Source organism: Scyliorhinus canicula, chromosome 11 (assembly GCF_902713615.1).
Source record: "Scyliorhinus canicula chromosome 11, sScyCan1.1, whole genome shotgun sequence".
Taxonomy (NCBI): domain Eukaryota; kingdom Metazoa; phylum Chordata; class Chondrichthyes; order Carcharhiniformes; family Scyliorhinidae; genus Scyliorhinus; species Scyliorhinus canicula.
Window position 1 is genome coordinate 2,712,900 of NC_052156.1, and position 22,215 is coordinate 2,735,114.

Below are 22,215 nucleotides of genomic sequence, written 5' to 3' on the forward strand. Positions count from 1 at the left end.
AAACAACTCCCAAAGGAAACTTAAAACATCAAAACCAAAATGTGGAGCAAAGGAATGAACCTTTATCAAACGCTAGTTTTAGCTAAAAACACTCAAGAAGCTCAACACCATCCAGGACAAAGCAGCCCCGCTTGATTGCTCCCCTTTCCACAAACATTCAAACCTCCCCCACCGACGCACAGTAGCAGCCGTGTGTATCATCTACAAGCTGCACTGCAGTAACTCACCAAGGTTCCTTAGACAACACCTTCCAAACCCACGACCACTACCATCCAGAAGGACAAGGGCAGCAGATACCTGGGAACCCCACCACCTGGAGGTTCCCCTCCAAGTCACTCACCATCCTGACTGGGAAATATATCGGCTGTTCCTTCACTGTCACTGGGCAACATCCTGGAACTCCCTCCCTAACAGCACAGTGGGTGTACCTACATCACATGTACTGCAGCAGTTAAAGAAGGCAGCTCCCCCACCACCTTCTGAAGGGCAACTACGGATGGACAATAAATGCTGGTCTAACCAGCAACGCCCAAATCCTGTAAATGTTTGATGGGGACAGTGTAGAGGGAGCTTTACTCTGTATCTAACCCCGTGCTGTACCTGTCCTGGGAGTGTTTGATGGGGGACAGTGTGGAGGGAGCTTTACTCTGTATCTAACCCCGTGCTGCACCTGTGCTGGGAGTGTTTGATGGAGACAGTGGAGAGGGAGCTTTACTCTGTATCTAACCCTGTTCTGTACCTGTCCTGGGAGTGTTTGATGGGGACAGTGTAGAGGGAGCTTTACTCTGTATCTAACCCCGTGCTGTACCTGTCCTGGGAGTGTTTGATGGGGACAGTGTAGAGGGAGCTCTATTCACTTTTGGGTTTGTGTTGAGCTCACCGTTGAGAAAGTCTTTCACGGCCTTGATTAATTTGCGTAGTTCGGCTACCGTGTTGTTGATGAGGTTTTTTGCCTCTGTGGCTCTCTGTAGTGTTGCGGCGGCCTGGGATTTGGCATCATTTGCTTGTCCTTGAATATCTTCAATCTGGGGAACGATCGGCAGTGTAAGTCTCCTGCACAATTTACCAGAACACCCCCCCCGCCCCAGAATCTGTGCAGTCATCCAACAGGAATCACGCAGACACCCGCTCTCTCCCCTCCTCCCCTCCTGCCTCATTTCAGGATCAACGCCTCATTCAAACAAAACCTCCTGAATGACAGGATGAGTGAGAATTGGTGGGACGTTGCGAATCATCGAATCCTACAGTGCAGAAGGAGGCCATTTGGCCCATCGAGCCTGCACTGACCCTTCGAAAGAGCACCCTACCTCTGCCCAATCTCTCACTCTGTAACCTCATTGTAAGGGGCAATTTAGCATGGTCAATCCACCTAACCCGCACATCTTTGGGCTGTGGGAGGAAACCGGAGCACCCGGAGGAAACCCACGCAGACACGGGGAGAACGTGCAGACTCCGCACAGACAGTGACCCAGCCGGGAATCGAACCTGGGATCCTGGAGCTGTGAGGCAGCAGTGCTCAGCACTGCACCCCTAGCTGTTAATGTCCTTTGACCCGCATGTCAGAAAGTTAAAATAAAAAACAGCCTTCCTTCACTCAACTGAGGGTTTCCCAAAATTCTTCCTCTCCCCCTCTCGTAATCCCTCACCTGCCTCTAACCCCCTTCCTCCCCCTCCATTCACTCTGCAGTCCCTCAGCTCCCAGCCTCCTCCTTCCGACTCTCTCCATCTCCCCTCACTCCCTGGGTCTCCATCTCCCCTCGCTCCCTGGGTCTCCACCTCCCTCCCCCCTCCCCACCCCCGACTTCACCTACCCTTTGAGAGACCGTATCGAGTTGGCGTTGAGAGTCGTACAGCATGGTGGTTGAGTTTGTTGCTGTACGCAGTGCCTCCACAGACAGACTGACAGCCCCGGTACAGTGCGCCCCTCCACACTTCCGACTGCCTGAGTCATCCAGGCAATTAGCGCCTCCACATGGGTCAGCATCACAGCTCCGGCCGGATGAACCACACACCTGTAACGAGACGGGAAACATGGAGAGAAAGGATGTTCCTTAGGGACAGGCTACAAGTTAATCACTCTGCAAGGGGCTGAATGGTTGATATGAGGAATAATCAGTTGTCTTAATTCGCTCTCCCTCATCTGTAAGCCAGAGGGCAGTCAATTCAACCCCCCCCTCCCCCAGTCCCTGTTCCTGTCCCCCCCCCCTTCCTCAGACACGACCACAAAATCCAGTCTGATGAAGAATAAATACTTTGAAGGCAACATTTCCCGGACTATGGAGGAAGCTGAGGGGAGTGGGTCTATGGAGGAAGCTGAGGGGAGTGGGTCTATGGAGGCTCAGGGGAGTGGGTCTATGGAGGAAGCTGAGGGGAGTGGGTCTATGGAGGAAGCTGAGGGGAGTGGGTCTATGGAGGAAGCTGAGGGGAGTGGGTCTATGGAGGAAGCTGAGGGGAGTGGGTCTATGGAGGAAGCTGAGGGGAGTGGGTCTATGGAGGAAGCTGAGGGAAGTGGGTCTATGGAGGAAGCTGAGGGGAGTGGGTCTATGGAGGAAGCTGAGGGGAGTGGGTCTATGGAGGAAGCTGAGGGGAGTGGGTCTATGGAGGAAGCTGAGGGGAGTGGGTTTATGGAGGAAGCTGAGGGGAGTGGGTCTATGGAGGAAGCTGAGGGGAGTGGGTCTATGGAGGAAGCTGAGGGGAGTGGGTCTATGGAGGAAGCTGAGGGGAGTGGGTCTATGGAGGAAGCTGAGGGGAGTGGGTCTATGGAGGAAGCTGAGGGGAGTGGGTCTATGGAGGAAGCTGAGGGAAGTGGGTCTATGGAGGAAGCTGAGGGGGTTGGGTCTATGGAGGAAGCTGAGGGGAGTGGGTCTATGGAGGAAGCTGAGGGGAGTGGGTCTATGGAGGAAGCTGAGGGGAGTGGGTCTATGGAGGGAGCTGAGGGGAGTGGGACTATGGAGGAAGCTGAGGGGAGTTGGTCTATGGAGGAAGCTGAGGGAAGTGGGTCTATGGAGGAAGCTGAGGGGAGTGGGTATATGGAGGAAGCTGAGGGGAGTGGGTCTATGGAGGAAGCTGAGGGGAGTGGGTCTATGGAGGAAGCTGAGGGGAGTGGGTCTATGGAGGAAGCTGAGGGAAGTGGGTCTATGGAGGAAGCTGAGGGGAGTGGGTCTATGGAGGAAGCTGAGGGGAGTGGGTCTATGGAGGCTCAGGGGAGTGGGTATATGGAGGAAGCTGAGGGGAGTGGGTCTATGGAGGCTCAGGGGAGTGGGTATATGGAGGAAGCTGAGGGGAGTGGGTCTATGGAGGAAGCTGAGGGGAGTGGGTCTATGGAGGAAGCTGAGGGGAGTGGGTATATGGAGGAAGCTGAGGGGAGTGGGTCTATGGAGGAAGCTGAGGGGAGTGGGTCTATGGAGGAAGCTGAGGGGAGTGGGTCTATGGAGGAAGCTGAGGGGAGTGGGTCTATGGAGGAAGCTGAGGGGAGTGGGTCTATGGAGGCTCAGGGGAGTGGGTCTATGGAGGAAGCTGAGGGGAGTGGGTCTATGGAGGAAGCTGAGGGGAGTGGGTCTATGGAGGAAGCTGAGGGGAGTGGGTCTATGGAGGCTCAGGGGAGTGGGTCTATGGAGGAAGCTGAGGGGAGTGGGTCTATGGAGGAAGCTGAGGGGAGTGGGTCTATGGAGGAAGCTGAGGGGAGTGGGTCTATGGAGGAAGCTGAGGGGAGTGGGTCTATGGAGGAAGCTGAGGGGAGTGGGTCTATGGAGGAAGCTGAGGGGAGTGGGTCTAATTGCCTTTGGCTCTGGCCCCTTTCCCCCCTTTTCACTATTTAGTTTCAATAAAGGATGACCTCACATTTTTTGACATTACTGCAGTTTTACGGATTCATTGCCTTGGTGGATCACCCGTTTACCGACCTCCATCCACACTGATTGCAAAGCCATCGGAAAGTTCAGGATTTCTGACTTTCTATCCCATCGACCAAGTCATTGATAAACAGGGTGAATAGTCGAGGCCGCAAAACAGATGCTGGCAGAACGCGGCCATATCCTGCCCATTGGAGGAGCTGCCTGTTACCTCTGTCTCCTGTTGCTTAGCGCCAACGTTACCTGCCACGTTGCAGTTTGTGCCTGGATATGGTCCAGCTTTGCTGTGTGTGCCCATGGATTGCTTCAGATGGGCAATGATTTCAAAAGGCAATTAGATACACACTTGAGGGAAATAAAGGGGAACGTTGAGGGGGGAGGGGGTGTCCAACGTGAAATGAAATGAAAACCGCTTATTGTCATGAGTAGGCTTCAATGAAGTTACTGTGAAAAGCCCCTAGTCGCCACATTCCGGCGCCTGTTCGGGGAGGCTGGTACGGGAATTGAACCGTGCTGGGTCGTGTGACCCGGTTGGCCAATTGAGCCGGAGAATGCAAACCCTGGGGGGGGAGGGGGGAGCGGGGGGGGGGGGGGGGGGGTCCCCAGTCAGTTAGGGGTTTGGAGTTTTGGAACATGACAGCGTTTATCTCACTCTCGATAAGCAGTTATTGCTTTAATAAACTGTTCAGTCATTAATCCGCCTGGTGGTCGCCCGTCTGTCAGCATATTACAAAGATCGATGGGCCGAATGGTCTCCTTCTGAGCTGTATTGACTCTCTGGCTCCACGACTCTAAGTAGATAGCACTTTCAAAAAGTAAGAGATAGGAGCGATGGGCTGAAAGGTCTGTTTCTGTGCTGTGCCATTCTGTGGTCTTTTAGTGATCTCAGACCTGGATTACAATTCATGCTGTCGTTGGATCTGTGAACTGGTCGGTATATTTTAGGAACCCGAGGCCCTTGCCCGAGACACCCCGCTGCCTCTGGCAGTGGTACCACTCTGCCCTCAATCACCTTTCCCACATTGACTGTACTGAACCCATTGGCACAGGACAAAGCTCATCACAGCCAAGTCCCACTTACAGTCAGCTCCTGCCATCTGGAGGCCAGAGCTGGAACAGCAGAATTCACTGTGACAGTTAAAACAATAACAGGTATTTTTGTCACAATCTTTTAACATTAACCCCCCCCCCCGAGTGCTTCACAGACAAATAAACTGACAGAAATAGAGGTCGAGTCAGAGGAACAATGCCACGGAATCAGAGATTGTTTTTAAGGAGGCGAGTGTGGTCGAGAAGCCGAGAGGTGGAGTGCACGATTCTAATACACTCACTCACATTCTCACACTCACATTTTCACACTCACATTCTCACACTCACATTCTCACACTCACATTCTCACACTCACATTCTCACACTCATTCTCACACTCACACACATTCTCACACCCACGCACACATTCTCACACTCACTCACACATTCTCACACTCAAGCACACCTTCTCACACTCACTCACACATTCTCACACTCACGCCCATTCTCACACTCACTCACACATTCTCACACTCACGCCCATTCTCACACTCACTCACACATTCTCACACTCATGCACACATTCTCACACTCACATTCTTGCACACTCATTCTGACACACACACACACACACATTCTCACACTCACACACATTCTCACACTCACGCACACATTCTCACACACATTCTCACACTCAAGCACATATTCTCACACTCACTCACACATTCTCACACTCATGCACATTCTCACACACACACATTCTCACACTCAGGCACACATTCTCACACTCACATTCTTGCACACTCATTCTGACACACTCACACATTCTCACACTTACATATTCTCACTCACATTCTGACACATTCTCTCTCTTACACGCTCACATTCTCACTCACACATCTCACACTCACACAGTCCCACACTCACATATCTCACACTCAGTCTCACACTCACTCACTCCAGGGGTCACTGCACAGTGTGAATTTCAATATCACTGAGACAAGTTATTCCATTACTGCTGGGCAGTGGGAGTGAGATTCACTTCCTCACCTTCTTATTGATGCTTTCCACTGTCAGCTCCTGAACTTTACTCTCCAAATCTTTCAGCTCTTTCTGCTGAGCCGCTGTCCACTTTCTGAAGTTGTTTTGATGCTGCTGGAGGAGCCTCTCAGTTTCGTTCCTTGTGGCCACTGACTGTTCCACTGGGCTGTGTGGGTCGGACACAGAATCATTCACCAGTCTCTCTGCCTCACAGGACTCCTGATAGTTCTTCAGGATTGAATCATAGAACTCTGGAAAAGGTAGGTTTCCATTTTTCATTATTCATGACTCAATTTGCCAGATATACACAAAGCAATTCCCCTGGATACAGGCATCGCTGGCAGAGGGTCAGTACTGAGGGAGTGCCGCACTGTCAGAGGGTCAGTACTGAGGGAGCCGCACTGTCAGAGGGTCAGTACTGAGGGAGTGCCGCACTGTCAGAGGGTCAGTACTGAGGGAGTCCTGCACTGTCAGAGGGTCAGTACTGAGGGAGTGCCTGCACTGTCAGAGGGTCAGTACTGAGGGAGTGCCGCACTGTCAGAGGGTCAGTACTGAGGGAGTGCCGCACTGTCAGAGGGTCAGTACTGAGGGAGTGCTGCACTGTCAGAGGGTCAGTACTGAGGGAGTGCTGTACTGTCAGAGGGTCAGTACTGAGGGAGTGCCGCACTGTCAGAGGGTCAGTACTGAGGGAGTGCCTGCACTGTCAGAGGGTCAGTACTGAGGGAGTGCTGCACTGTCAGAGGGTCAGTACTGAGGGAGTGCTGCACTGTCAGAGGGTCAGTACTGAGGGAGTGCCGCACTGTCAGAGGGTCAGTACTGAGGGAGTGCTGCACTGTCAGAGGGTCAGTACTGAGGGAGTGCCGCACTGTCAGAGGGTCAGTACTGAGGGAGTGCCTGCACTGTCAGAGGGTCAGTACTGAGGGAGTGCTGCACTGTCAGAGGGTCAGTACTGAGGGAGTGCTGCACTGTCAGAGGGTCAGTACTGAGGAGTGCTGCACTGTCAGAGGGTCAGTACTGAGGGAGTGCCGCACTGTCAGAGGGTCAGTACTGAGGGAGTGCTGCACTGTCAGAGGGTCAGTACTGAGGGAGTGCCGCACTGTCAGAGGGTCAGTACTGAGGGAGTGCCGCACTGTCAGAGGGTCAGTACTGAGGGAGTGCCATACTGTCAGAGGGTCAGTACTGAGGGCAGTGCCGCACTGTCAGAGGGTCAGTACTGAGGGAGCGCTGCACTGTCAGAGGGTCAGTACTGAGGGAGTGCTGCACTGTCAGAGGGTCAGTACTGAGGGAGTGCCGCACTGTCAGAGGGTCAGTACTGAGGGAGTGCTGCACTGACAGAGGGTCAGTACTGAGGGAGTGCTGCACTGTCAGAGGGTCAGTACTGAGGGAGTGCCGCACTGTCATAGGGTCAGTACTGAGGGAGCGCCGCACTGTCAGAGGGTCAGTACTGAGGGAGTGCCGCACTGTCAGAGGGTCAGTACTGAGGGAGTGCTGCACTGTCAGAGGGTCAGTACTGAGGGAGTGCCGCACTGTCAGAGGGTCAGTACTGAGGGAGTGCCTTCACTGTCAGAGGGTCAGTACTGAGGGAGTGCTGCACTGTCAGAGGGTCAGTACTGAGGGAGTGCAGCACTGTCAGAGGGTCAGTACTGAGGGTGTGCCAGCACTGTCAGAGGGTCAGTACTGAGGGAGTGCTGCACTGTCAGAGGGTCAGTACTGAGGGAGTGCTGCACTGTCAGAGGGTCAGTACTGAGGGAGTGCTGCACTGTCAGAGGGTCAGTACTGAGGGAGTGCTGCACTGTCAGAGGGTCAGTACTGAGGGAGTGCCGCACTGTCAGAGGGTCAGTACTGAGGGAGTGCTGCACTGTCAGAGGGTCAGTACTGAGGGAGTGCTGCACTGTCAGAGGGTCAGTACTGAGGGAGTGCTGCACTGTCAGAGGGTCAGTACTGAGGGAGTGCCATACTGTCAGAGGGTCAGTACTGAGGGAGTGCTGCACTGTCAGAGGGTCAGTAATGAGGGAGTGCTGCACTGTCAGAGGGTCAGTACTGAGGGAGTGCCGCACTGTCAGAGGGTCAGTACTGAGGGAGTGCTGCACTGTCAGAGGGTCAGTACTGAGGGAGTGCTGCATCTGTCAGAGGGTCAGTACTGAGGGAGTGCTGCACTGTCAGAGGGTCAGTACTGAGGGAGTGCTGCACTGTCAGAGGGTCAGTACTGAGGGAGTGCCGCACTGTCAGAGGGTCAGTACTGAGGGAGTGCTGCACTGTCAGAGGGTCAGTGCTGAGGGAGTGCCGCACTGTCAGAGGGTCAGTACTGAGGGAGTGCTGCACTGTTAGAGGGTCAGTACTGAGGGAGTGCTGCACTTTCAGAGGGTCAGTACTGAGGGAGTGCTGCACTGTCAGAGGGTCAGTACTGAGGGAGTGCCATATTGCCAGAGGGTCAGTACTGAGGGAGTGCTGCACTGTCAGAGGGTCAGTAATGAGGGAGTGCTGCACTGTCAGAGGGTCAGTACTGAGGGAGTGCCGCACTGTCAGAGGGTCAGTACTGAGGGAGTGCTGCACTGTCAGAGGGTCAGTGCTGAGGGAGTGCCGCACTGTCAGAGGGTCAGTACTGAGGGAGTGCTGCACTGTTAGAGGGTCAGTACTGAGGGAGTGCTGCACTGTCAGAGGGTCAGTACTGAGGGAGTGCCGCACTGTCAGGGGGTCAGTACTGAGGGAGTGCCGCACTGTCAGAGGGTCAGTACTGAGGGAGTGCCGCACTGTCAGAGGGTCAGTACTGAGGGAGTGCTGCACTGTCAGAGGGTCAGCACTGAGGGAGTGCTGCACTGTCAGTGGGTCAGTACTGAGGGAGTGCCGCACTGTCAGAGGGTCAGTACTGAGGGAGTGCTGCACTGTCAGTGGGTCAGTACTGAGGGAGTGCCGCACTGTCAGAGGGTCAGTACTGAGGGAGTGCCGCACTGTCAGAGGGTCAGTACTGAGGGAGTGCCATACTGTCAGAGGGTCAGTACTGAGGGAGTGCTGCACTGTCAGAGGGTCAGTACTGAGGGAGTGCTGCACTGTCAGAGGGTCAGTACTGAGGGAGTGCCGCACTGTCAGAGGGTCAGTACTGAGGGAGTGCCTGCACTGTCAGAGGGTCAGTAGCTGAGGGAGTGCCGCACTGTCAGAGGGTCAGTACTGAGGGAGTGCTGCACTGTCAGAGGGTCAGTACTGAGGGAGTGCCGCACTGTCAGAGGGTCAGTACTGAGGGAGTGCTGCACTGTCAGAGGGTCAGTACAGAGGGAGTGCTGCACTGTCAGAGGGTCAGTACTGAGGGAGTGCCGCACTGTCAGAGGGTCAGTACTGAGGGAGTGCTGTACTGTCAGAGGGTCAGTACTGAGGGAGTGCTGCACTGTCAGAGGGTCAGTGCTGAGGGAGTGCCGCACTGTCAGAGGGTCAGTACTGAGGGAGCTCCGCACTGTCAGAGGGTCAGTACTGAGGGAGTGCCGCACTGTCAGAGGGTCAGTACTGAGGGAGTGCTGCACTGTCAGAGGGTCAGTACTGAGGGAGTGCCGCATTGTCAGAGGGTCAGTACTGAGGGAGTGCCGCACTGTCAGAGGGTCAGTACTGAGGGAGTGCTGCACTGTCAGAGGGTCAGTACTGAGGGAGTGCTGCACTGTCAGAGGGTCAGTACTGAGGGAGTTCCGCACTGTCAGAGGGTCAGTACTGAGGGAGTGCTGCACTGTCAGAGGGTCAGTACTGAGGGAGTGCCGCACTGTCAGAGGGTCAGTGACTGAGGGAATGCTGCACTGTCAGAGGGTCAGTACTGAGGGAGTGCCGCACTGTCAGAGGGTCAGTACTGAGGGAGTGCCGCACTGTCAGAGGGTCAGTACTGAGGGATGCTGCACTGTCAGAGGGTCAGTACTGAGGGAGTGCTGCACTGTCAGAGGGTCAGTACTGAGGGAGTTCCGCACTGTCAGAGGGTCAGCACTGAGGGAGTGCTGCACTGTCAGAGGGTCAGTACTGAGGGAGTGCCGCACTGTCAGAGGGTCAGGACTGAGGGAGTGCCGCACTGTCAGAGGGTCAGTACTGAGGGAGTGCTATACTGTCAGAGGGTCAGTACTGAGGGAGTGCTGCACTGTCAGAGGGTCAGGACTGAGGGGGTGCCGCACTGTCAGAGGGTCAGTACTGAGGGAGTGCCGCACTGTCAGAGGGTCAGTACTGAGGGAGTGCTGCACTGTCAGAGGGTCAGTACTGAGGGAGTGCCGCACTGTCAGAGGGTCAGTACTGAGGGAGTTCCGCACTGTCAGAGGGTCAGTACTGAGGGAGTGCTGCACTGTCAGAGGGTCAGTACTGAGGGAGTGCCGCACTGTCAGAGGGTCAGTACTGAGGGAGTGCCGCACTGTCAGAGGGTCAGTACTGAGGGAGTGCTGCACTGTCAGAGGGTCAGTACTGAGGGAGTGCCGCACTGTCAGAGGGTCAGTACTGAGGGAGTGCTGCACTGTCAGAGGGTCAGTACTGAGGGAGTGCCGCACTGTCAGAGGGTCAGTACTGAGGGAGTGCTGCACTGTCAGAGTGTCAGTACTGAGGGAGTGCTGCACTGTCAGAGGGTCAGTACTGAGGGAGTGCTGCACTGTCAGAGGGTCAGTACTGAGGGAGTGCCGCACTGTCAGAGGGTCAGTACTGAGGGAGCGCTGCACTGTCAGAGGGTCAGTACTGAGGGAGTGCCGCACTGTCAGAGGGTCAGTACTGAGGGAGTGCCGCACTGTCAGAGGGTCAGTACTGAGGGAGTGCCGCACTGTCAGAGGGTCAGTACTGAGGGAGTGCCGCACTGTCAGAGGGTCAGTACTGAGGGAGTGCCGCACTGTCAGAGGGTCAGTACTGAGGGAGTGCTGCACTGTCAGAGGGTCAGTACTGAGGGAGTGCTGCACTGTCAGAGGGTCAGTACTGAGGGAGTGCCGCACTGTCAGAGGGTCAGTACTGAGGGAGTGCCGCACTGTCAGAGGGTCAGTACTGAGGGAGCGCTGCACTGTCAGAGGGTCAGTACTGAGGGAGTGCTGCACTGTCAGAGGGTCAGTACCGAGGGAGCGCTGCATTGTCAGAGGGTCAGTACTGAGGGAGTGCTGCACTGTCAGAGGGTCAGTACTGAGGGAGTGCCGCACTGTCAGAGGGTCAGTACTGAGGGAGTGCAAGGCGCCCACCACCAGTCCTTACACATAATGAGGTCCTTCATAGCCCTCAGCGGCTTCCACTGCCGTAATATGCTGGCCTGTGGAAGGCGGACGACAGTGAGAAGGCCATTTATTTGGCGAAAGATAGTTGCAGGGTGTGGGAGGAAGGGTGGATTGTATCCGGTGGGGGAGGTTCAGTGTATCCCCCCTCCACCCCCCGGAAAATATTACCTTCCCCTTTGTGTCTCCACATCAGACCTTATCCCCACAAAACCCTTCCTTAAGGTGCGTGATCTTTCCCCACCCAGCCATTCCCGGATACACCGAAGTCCGGTCGGATGGATATTTATTTCTGGGGCCTGTATGTAATCGGGAGAATGGCCATGACTGTGCTCGGAGCTGCTAAGAAAGCAACAACAGCCGGCCAATCAGATTGAAAGTGGAATTGGATAAGTACGTGGAGAAGAATATTTGACGGTATCTGGGGAATGAGCAGGAGAGAGGAGCTAATTGAATCGTACAGGAATGATGGGCTGAATGGACCCTGTCTGAATGGTGCGATTTTCTGACTCGTGGGCAAACTCTGCTAGGTAGAGGCTCACCTTTGAAGTTCGATGTTATAAATTTCTCCAGCTCCTGTGTTTTCTGGATGAGCGATTTGTTCAGGCTCCCGGCCTCCTCCTCCAGTCGCTTTATGTCTCTTTCTGCTTTTCTGCTTGTTGCTGCTGTCCGTGACACATCTTCCAACAACCTGTCCATGCATTGTGACAGTCGCTCCATCTCCTCTCTGACAGACAGTAAAGGAATATTCATTCAGCCGGTAGACCGGATAACAGACACTGGAGACAACAACAGGCTCAAAGCCGGGGAGGAAACATAGGAACAGGAGGAGGCCATTCAGCCCCTTGAGCCTGTCCCACCATTCAATGAGATCATAGCTGATCTGTGACCTAACTCCATATACCCTCCTTTGGCCAGTCTCCCTTAATATCTTTACTTAACAAAAATCTATCCATCTCAGGTTTAATATTAATAACTGATTTTGCTTCACCTGCTGTTTGTGGGAGAGTTCCAGACCTCCACCACCCTTTGAGTGAAGATTTTGTTCCTCATCCCTCCTGACGGTCTGACCCTAATGTTTAGAAAGTGAGGGAAGGGCCATGTGGTCAGATTTGAGATTATTACGTTTTTGTCTGCGGGAGCCTTCTCTGAGAAATGGATCACAGTGCGGAATGAGCTGGGCACTGGTTCAGGGATGGACGGCTACCCAATCTGGAGCCTGGGTATTTGCAATCATTGAAGTAACTGTTCCTCTTGATTCCCTCAATTCACCTGTCTTTACTTTTGATGTTATAATTTTGATCCAGGGATGCGTGATGGACTTGTTCCTTTCTGTTCAGCAGGGAAGGTCAGGAATTCGAAGGTTATAAAGAGAACACTGCGTTAGCTTTGAACAGCAGAACTCAGACTTCTCTGCACCGAGAGATCGGTGGGACTCGGTTTGATTGGTTGGCTGAAGGGCACTGAATTGGCCGAAAGGCTGTATTCTGCCCAGTAACGGGCAGTGATTGGCTCCTGCCTGAATGGGATGATTTTCAGAGAGCCAGAGGAGGCAGTCACATCCGGAACACTGACGAAAGGAACTCTTCTTCTCTCTCCTTCCCCTTCGCTCTCCTTCCCTCTCCCTCCCCTCCCTCTCTCTCTCTAACTCCCTCTGCCTCGCTCCCTCTCTCTCTCACTCCCTCTCTCTCTTCCTCTCCCTCTCTTTGTCTCTCTCCCTCCATCAGCCTCCCTCTCTCTCTGTCTCTCTCCCTCCCTCTCCCTCCCTCTGCCTCTGCCTCTCTCTCCCTCTCTCCCTCCTTCTCTCTCTCCCTCTCTCTCGCCCTCCCTCTCTCTCCCTCCCTCTGCCTCTCTCCCCCTCTCCCTCTCTCTCTCTCCCGCCCCCTCTCTCTCTCCTCCCTCCCTCTGCCTCTCTCCCCCTCTCCCTCTCTCTCTCCCTCCCCCTCTCTCTCCCTCCCTCTGCCTCTCTCCCCTCTCCCTCTCTCTCTCTCCCTCCCCCTCTCCCTCTATCTCTCTCCCTCCCCCTCTCCCTCTCTCTCTCTCCCTCCCCCTCTCTCTCTGTCCCTCCCTCTCTCTCCTGTGTCTCCCTCCCCCTCTCCCTCCTCTCTCTCTCCTCCCCCTCTCCCTCTCTCTCTCTCTCTCCCTCCCCCTCTCTCTCTGTCCCTCCCTCTCTCTCCCTCCGTCTCCCTCTCCCTCCCTCTCTCTCTCCCTCCCCCTCTCTCTCCTCCCTCTCTCTCTCCCTACCTCTCCCTCCCCCTCTCTCTCTCCCTCCCTCTCTCCCTCTCCCTCCCTCTCTCTCCCTCTCCCTCCCTCTCTCTCCTTCCCCCTCTCTCTCTCTCTCTCCCTCCCCCTCTCTCTCTCCCTCCCTCTCTCTCTCCCTCCCTCTCTCTGCCTCTCCCTCCCTCCCCCTCTCCCTCTCCTCTCTCTCTCCCTCCCCCTCTCTCTCCCTCTCTCCCCTCCAGTAAAGCTGTATAAGCTGCTGTATTTTGAAGCTGCAGAGACCTGAATGAATCGAGAGTGAAAACCTCGATTTGTACATTTGAAGGAGGTGCATGGGGCCCATTTGACCAAATCTGGGATAAGCAGGTTTATTGTGGGAGTGGTGAATGAGTGTGAGTATTGTGGGAGGGGCCTATGGAATCACGTGCCCGTGTTCTGATCGTGTCCTCAGCTTGTGGGATTCTGGGGGTCTTTATTTCGCACCATGTCGGTGATTCTATAAATTGAACAGAAGTCCTGTCCCTTAGGGGCCATATCTGGGGTGTCAGGCCGGAGCTGCGGAGAGGGGTGGGGGGCTGAGGTTCTGGTCTTCGCCTCGCTGATTGCTCGAAGGTGGGTGGTGTTGGGGTGGAGGCTTCTCCGCCCAGAGCCTCAGTATAACTGCGGGAGCAGAAGTTTTCATACCTTGAGAAAGGTAAATACTCTGTGAGGGGAGCAACTGAGAGGTTGCACTGGAAACAACGACCGTTTCGCCTGGTCACCGTTAGATGTTCGGTAAGAGGGAAGGGGGAGGGAGGTGGGGGTGTCTTTTTGTTGGGGGTATTTTTGCACAGGAGGAGGGTCTGGGAGGATCGGACACTTTTGTTCCTGTTTTATTGTTTATGTATAAAATTGAAAAAAGTTGAATACAAATATTTTTAAAAAAGGAAACCTCGAATTGAAAGTCTAACTTAAAGGAAGGGACTGTAGACAGGACAATCTTCTGAAACAAAAACTCTGATATTTTTAATTCCATGGTTATTTTACACCCCTCTTTCCCCCTCTGTGTTTGTCTGTTTTCTGTAGATGTATAGAGGGTGTGGTGAGTTTAAGTGGGGGAGGGGGTTAGGAAGTAGACAATAGTGCATCTGTTGTATAGTAACTTCATTGCAGTGTTAATGTATGCCTACTTGTGACACTAATAAAGATTGTTATTATATCTGCATATTTAATTATAGATATTGTTATTAATAAACTTAATTGTGTTTAAATTACCAAAGAACAAAGAAAAGTACAGTACAGGAACAGGCCCTTCGGCCCTCCAAGCCTGCGCCGACCATGCTGCCCACCTACTACACTTCCCCGTCCGTACCCCTCTATTCCCATCCTATTCATGTATTTGTCAACATGCCCCTTAAATGTCACTATCGTCCCTGCTTCCACCACCTCCTCCGGCAGCGAGTTCCAGGCACCCACTACCCTCTGTGTAAAAAACTTGCCTCGTACATCTCCTCTAAACCTTACCCCTCGCACCTTAAACCTATGCCCCCTAATAATTGACCCCTCTGCCCTGGGAAAAAGCCTCTGACTATCCACTCTGTCTATGCCCCTCAATTTTGTAGACCTCTATCAGGTCGCCCCTCAACCTCCGTCGTTCCAGTGAGAACAAACCGAGTTTATTCAACCTCTCCTCATAGCTAATGCCCTCCATACCAGGCAACATCCTGGTAAATCTCTTCTGCACCCTCTCTAAAGCCTTCTGGTAGTGTGGCGACCAGAATTGAACACTATACTCCAAGTGTAGCCTAACTAAGGTTCTATACAGCTGCAACATGACTTGCCAATTCTTACACTCAATGCCCCGGCCAATGAAGGCAAGCATGCCGTATGCCTTCTTGACTACCTTCTCCACCTGTGTTGCCCCTTTCAGTGACCTGTGGACCTGTACACCTAGAGACCTCTGGCTTTCAATACGCTTGAGGATTATTACTTTTGGTGTTTTTCTAAGAAATATTTATTAATTTCAATTGTTACTCCGGGTCAAGTGGGGCTGGTATTGACGAAGCTGGGATTGGAATTGGGGCTGGTATTGACGAAGCTGGGATTGGAATTGGGGCTGGAATTGACGAAGTGGGGGAATGTTACTGTGGAAGCAACGTGGGCAGATTTCCAGAGCTGAGCGCCCAGGTAGCTGAAGGCACAGCCTCCGAGAGGGATGGAAACTGGGGGATGTGCAAGAGGCCAGAACTGGAGGAGAGCAGATATCTTGGAGGGGTGTGGGGGCCGGAGGGGATTACAGAAATAGGGAGGGGTGAAATCATGAGGCAGCTGGAAACAAGAATGAGAATTTTAATGTCAAGGCATTGTGAGAATGGAAATCAATGTGGGTCAATGAGCAGGAGGCTCGCTGCACATTTACAGCAGCGAGCATTTGGGAGACACAATGAGAGGTTCAGGGTCAACAATGACGCCAAGACAGGAAATAGACTGCACCAGCATCAGACAGTTGCTAAGGACAAGGATGGAATCAGTAACTCGAGGGCGGAGTTTGTGATGGGGATGTAAAATAACAACAATATTTAATTGGAGGGAGCGCCGTCTCATCTGATTAACTTCAGCCAAAGTAATTGGATGGCACTGTTGGATCACGATGACAGGATGATTTCCCTGATCACTGAGTGTAATTGGCTGGTTAACACAGCTTGTGGATCACGATGACAGGATGATTTCCCTGATCACTGAGTGTAATTGGTTGGGTAACACAGCTTGTGGATCACGATGACAGGATGATTTCCCTGATCACTGAGTGTAATTGGCTGGGTAACACAGCTTGTGGATCACGATGACAGGATGATTTCCCTGATCACTGAGTGTAATTGGCTGGGTAACACAGCTTGTGGATGTACCTGAGGCTGTCTGCCAGATGGTTCAGCTGTTCCAGCAATCCCTGACTGAGTGGAGGATGTCCTCGAACCAGCTCCTGGACCTCCATCAGCTTCTGCTCCAGCTCCTGCAGCCTGTGGCTGGCTCCCCCTGTCACACCGGTCACTGTGATTCGCTGCACTGTCTCCTTGAGGGAATGCAGTTTCTCCCCGAGCAGCCTAATGTCCTCATCCCACAAATCGAAGCAGGGATGGCAGCGAATGCAGCTTGGGAATCGCCCATGGTAACCACGGTTACACTGGTCGCACAGTGAGCCGGTGTAACCCACTTTGCAGAAGCAGCGACCGCTAGAACGGTTGCATTGCTGAGTCTCCGAACCGAATAGATCACAGACACAAGCTGTGGGGAGAGGAGACATTCAGATTAATTGTGATGTGAATCCTCAACTCCCAGCTTCCAGGATACATACAGCACGGGGTTAGATACAGAGTAAACTCCCTCTACACTGTCCCCATCAAACACTCCCAGGACAGGTACAGCACGGGGTTAGATACAGAGTAAAGCTCCCTCTACACTGTCCCCATCAAATACTCCCAGGACAGGGACAGCACGGGGTTAGATACAGAGTAAAGCTCCCTCTACACTGTCCCCATCAAACACTCCCAGGACAGGGACAGCACGGGGTTAGATACAGAGTAAAGCTCCCTCTACACTGTCCCCATCAAACACTCCCAGGGCAGGTACAGCACGGGGTTAGATACAGAGTAAAGCTCCCTCTACACTGTCCCCATCAAACACTCCCAGGACAGGTACAGCACGGGGTTAGATACAGAGTAAAGCTCCCTCTACACTGTCCCCATCAAACACTCCCAGGACAGGTACAGCATGGGGTTAGATACAGAGTAAAGCTCCCTCTAGACTGTCCCCATCAAACACTCCCAGGACAGGTACAGCACGGGGTTAGATACAGAGTAAAGCTCCCTCTACACTGTCCCCATCAAACACTCCCAGGCCAGGTACAGCACAGGGTTAGATACAGAGTAAAGCTCCTCTACACTGTTCCCATCAAACACTCCCAGGACAGGTACAGCACGGGGTTAGATACAGAGTAAAGGCTCCTCTACACTGTCCCCATCAAACACTCCCAGGACAGGTACAGCACGGGGTTAGATACAGAGTAAAGCTCCCTCTACACTGTCCCCATCAAACACTCCCAGGACAGGTACAGCACGGGGTTAGATACAGAGTAAAGCTCCCTCTACACTGTCCCTATCAAACACTCCCAGGACAGGTACAGCACGGGGTTAGATACAGAGGTAAAGCTCCCTCTACACTGTCCCTATCAAACACTCCCAGGACAGGTACAGCACGGGGTTAGATACAGAGTAAAGCTCCCTCTACACTGTCCCCATCAAACACTCCCAGGACAGGTACAGCACGGGGTTAGATACAGAGTAAAGCTCCCTCTACACTGTCCCCATCAAACACTCCCAGGACAGGTACAGCACGGGGTTAGATACAGAGTAAAGCTCCCTCTACACTGTCCCTATCAAACACTCCCAGGACAGGTACAGCACGGGGTTAGATACAGAGTAAAGCTCCCTCTACACTGTCCCTATCAAACACTCCCAGGACAGGTACAGCACGGGGTTAGATACAGAGTAAAGCTCCCTCTACACTGTCCCCATCAAACACTCCCAGGACAGGTACAGCACAGGGTTAGATACAGAGTAAAGCTCCCTCTACACTGTCCCTATCAAACATTCCCAGGACAGGTATAGCACGGGGTTAGATACAGAGTAAATCTCCCTCTACACTGTCCCCATCAAACACTCCCAGGACAGGTACAGCACAGGGTTAGATACAGAGTAAAGCTCCCTCTACACTGTTCCCATCAAACACTCCCAGGACAGGTACAGCACGGGGTTAGATACAGAGTAAAGCTCCCTCTACACTGTCCCCATCAAACACTCCCAGGACAGGTACAGCACGGGGTTAGATACAGAGTAAAGCTCCCTCTACACTGTCCCTATCAAACACTCCCAGGACAGGTACAGCACGGGGTTAGATACAGAGTAAAGCTCCCTCTACACTGTCCCTATCAAACACTCCCAGGGCAGGTACAGCACTGTGCTAGATACAGAGTAAAGCTCCCTCTACACTGTCCCCATCAAACACTCCCAGGACAGGTACAGCACGGGGTTAGATACAGAGTAAAGCTCCCTCTACACTGTCCCCATCAAACACTCCCAGGACAGGTACAGCACGGGGTTAGATACAGAGTAAAGCTCCCTCTACACTGTCCCCATCAAACACTCCCAGGACAGGTACAGCACAGGGTTAGATACAGAGTAAAGCTCCCTCTACACTGTCCCTATCAAACACTCCCAGGACAGGTATAGCACGGGGTTAGATACAGAGTAAATCTCCCTCTACACTGTCCCCATCAAACACTCCCAGGACAGGTACAGCACAGGGTTAGATACAGAGTAAAGCTCCCTCTACACTGTTCCCATCAAACACTCCCAGGACAGGTACAGCACGGGGTTAGATACAGAGTAAAGCTCCCTCTACACTGTCCCCATCAAACACTCCCAGGACAGGTACAGCACGGGGTTAGATACAGAGTAAAGCTCCCTCTACACTGTCCCCATCAAACACTCCCAGGACAGGTACAGCACGGGGTTAGATACAGAGTAAAGCTCCCTCTACACTGTCCCTATCAAACACTCCCAGGACAGGTACAGCACGGGGTTAGATACAGAGTAAAGCTCCCTCTACACTGTCCCTATCAAACACTCCCAGGGCAGGTACAGCACTGTGCTAGATACAGAGTAAAGCTCCCTCTACACTGTCCCCATCAAACACTCCCAGGACAGGTACAGCACGGGGTTAGATACAGAGTAAAGCTCCCTCTACACTGTCCCTATCAAACACTCCCAGGACAGGTACAGCACGGGGTTAGATACAGAGTAAAGCTCCCTCTACACTGTCCCCATCAAACACTCCCAGGACAGGTACAGCACGGGGTTAGATACAGAGTAAAGCTCCCTCTACACTGTCCCCATCAAACACTCCCACACGAACCATCCTTCCCCACTTTGGAATTATGTGTGACTCCAGACCCACACCGACAAGGTTCAGATTGAACTGCCCCCTGAAGTGGCTCAACAAGCCCTTGAATTTATTTCCAAAAGATGATCAATGTTTGGAGGAGGCAAATCACCACAATCTTCTCAGAGCAACGAGGAATAAGTAATCGTGAGCCAAGCCGGGAATCGAACCTGGAAGCGATGAAGCAACTGTGCTAACCACTGTGCTACCGTGCTGCCCAGAGAATATTGGGCCTCGTCCAACAGGCTGCTGCTGTGGACAACCAACTAACTAAGTCCTTTGGAAGGAAAGCTGGACCAGTTTCTCGCAGAGTGGAGATTACGGGCATCATTTAACCACCGCATTGCGCCCGGTATAAATCTGGGCGCGCCGGTTAAATAGTGGGAAAGGTTAAAATCGAGGTTCGAGCCAGGTGTTGCTCCCAATGGTAAGTTCCAGATCAGCCAAATATGGCAAAATATATCATAAACCCTCATTTTCATTAATTTCCATGTGATAAGCAAGTTTGAAGTTTCCCGGGAATTAACCGGCTCCCAAGCGAGAAATGAGGCGGCCGTCGGTTCGTACCCTCTTTTAAAACCACGAAGCTGGTTGGTGCTGAGGGGACGCGAGGAGCCATTTCCATTTCCTGACCAGCAGCTTAAGGGAACTGGTTCCAGGTCAGGGGTCGCCCCTAGGTCGTGGGCGAGAGTGAGTGGGGGGGGGGGGGGGGGGGGGGGGAGGGGGGGGGGATATTCTGGGGCTTTTCAACCATGAGGCCTTCAAGCCATCTTTAAATATTGTTGAGACCCAATACAGGAGCCCAGCTGCTGCCTGTCTGTCCCACCAAACACTTCCACGACAGAGCCTTGCTCTTGATGCTATGCTTGGTTATTCGTGGGCAGCACGGTAGCAAAGTGGTTAGCACTGTCCCTTCACAGCTCCAGGGACCCGGGTTCGATTCCCAGCCCGGGCACTGTCTGTGCGGAGTCTGCACGTTCTCCCCGTGTCTGCGTGGGTTCCCTCCGGGTGCTCCGGTTTCCTCCCACAGTCCGAAGATGTACAGGTTAGGTAGATTGGCAACGCTAAATTGCCCTTAGTGCCCAAAAAGGTTGGGTGGGGTTACTGGGTTATGGGGATAGGGTGGAGGTGTGGGCCTGGGTAGGGAGCTCTTTCCAAGACCCGGTGCAGACTCGATGGGCCAAATGGCCTCGATGGGCCAAATGGCCTCCTTCTGCACTGTATATTCTATGATCTATGCTTAAGGTCACTTTAACTCCCTTTGACTGTGAGCAGCCTCTTGCTTCACAGCTGAAGGCTATTGCTGATGAGGAATTGGCCTTGTTGGTTGTGAGAGCACGTCACAGCTGCAGGATGTGTTTGCTGCTTGTTCCAGCTGGTGGCTGCAGATGGCTGGAGGCTGCTGTTGCTGATTCCTTTCCTGTAGTTGGAAAGAAGGACAATGTTTTCTAAGATACCTGAGTCCTGGAACACGGGCTCAGGAGGACGTATGGGTCCAGAAAGCAATCCGGTTTGAAGCTAGAAGACGCTGCGGGATCTGGTGCGCGACATTGATCCAAATGGGCCACCTGATGGCACCGTTGAGGAAATGCTTTTGCAGATTGCTGATGCTTTTGTTGCTGGTGTGGGGAGTGCTGCGTGTAACTGGCTTGTCACCTCAGGTTAAACACGCGGGAAGGATGTTCAGCTGGACCCTCAGTGCCGGTGGAATATGTGGATTTGGTTGCGGTGATATTGGGTCGTGTGGGAGGGGCCGGCACAGCTGCAGCTCCTGGGCGGAGAATGGCTCTGATACGGGAACAAGTCACACACTGATAGACAGATCATTTCTATGACAAAGGTCTGGACAGGATAACACATTCTCAGCCTCATCCTCCGTTTCTGTGAAGGAAGCTGCGAGGGGTGATACCGTGTGTTTGTTTATTTTGTGAAAATGAGCTGATATAGCTTTGTATCGGTACCAGTATGGAACGGTGACGTTTCCTTGTTGTTTACTAGTTAGCGTGTGATGAGACCATCAATTCACAAGACACATGGTTGGAAGGGTAGGCCACTGTGAAGATTAATGTGGCAGAGGCTTCACATGTTTGGATTTTTATCCGTTTCTTTCCTGTCTCCCAGGAGACTTGGGGTTGAGAGTTTGAATTCTGGTGAATATGTTGCAGTGGGTGTGGTCAGGTAGGGTCTGCAGGGGGTCCTTTACACACCCAGATTGTCTGTACCTTCGGAATAACTCCAGTGATCCCAGAAATTTCCACCTGTCCCCGGAAAGTCGACATTCCAGAGTTCTGGATTCCTTACCCTGACACGACAGCCCAGGATTTCCCCAGTAACCTTCGCTGCATTCTGAGCAGGTCTGACCTCCAAATCCTGGACGACACTCGCACTGACCTGTGAACTGAACCACATGAATGGAAGTCAGCAACATGGACAACCCAGGGAGACAGTCATTGTTACAGTGGGGAGCGGGAGCGAGGGAGTAAGGGTGGGAGGGAGCAAGGGAGGGAGGGAGCGAGGGTGGGAGGGTGGGAGGGAGCGAGGGTGGGAGGGTGGGAGGGAGCGAGCGTGGGAGGGTGGGAGGGAGCGAGGGAGGGAGGGAGGGAGGGAGCGAGGGTGGGAGGGAGCGAGGGAGGGAGGGAGCGAGGGAGGGACGGAGCGAGGGAGGGAGGGAGCGAGGGAGGGAGGGAGCGAGGGTGGGAGGGAGCGAGGGTGGGAGGGAGCGAGGGTGGGAGGGAGCGAGGGAAGGAGGGAGTGAGCGAGGGAGGGAGTGAGTGTGGAAGGGAGGGATGGAGTGAGCGAGGGAGGGAGGGAGTGAGGGAGGGAGGGAGGGAGTGAGCAAGGGAGGGAGGGAGTGAGCGTGGAATGGAGGGAGGGAGGGAGCGAGGGTGGGAGGGAGCGAG

General features: G+C 53.5%; 1 protein-coding gene across 1 annotated transcript in view; it reads right to left on the reverse strand.

Moving 5' to 3' along the window:
* The window catches only part of lamb2l (laminin, beta 2-like), a 268,095-nt gene that overhangs the window by 17,089 nt on the left and 228,791 nt on the right, over positions 1–22,215 (reverse strand). Inside the window, exons 30-35 of the mRNA XM_038812008.1 lie at positions 21,617–21,713; positions 16,225–16,600; positions 11,662–11,846; positions 5,931–6,172; positions 1,812–2,012; positions 835–1,025 (exon numbers count right to left, since the gene is read on the reverse strand). Of these exons, the coding sequence (XP_038667936.1) occupies positions 835–1,025; positions 1,812–2,012; positions 5,931–6,172; positions 11,662–11,846; positions 16,225–16,600; positions 21,617–21,713 (1,292 nt within the window). The remainder of the gene's footprint in view (positions 1–834; positions 1,026–1,811; positions 2,013–5,930; positions 6,173–11,661; positions 11,847–16,224; positions 16,601–21,616; positions 21,714–22,215) is intronic.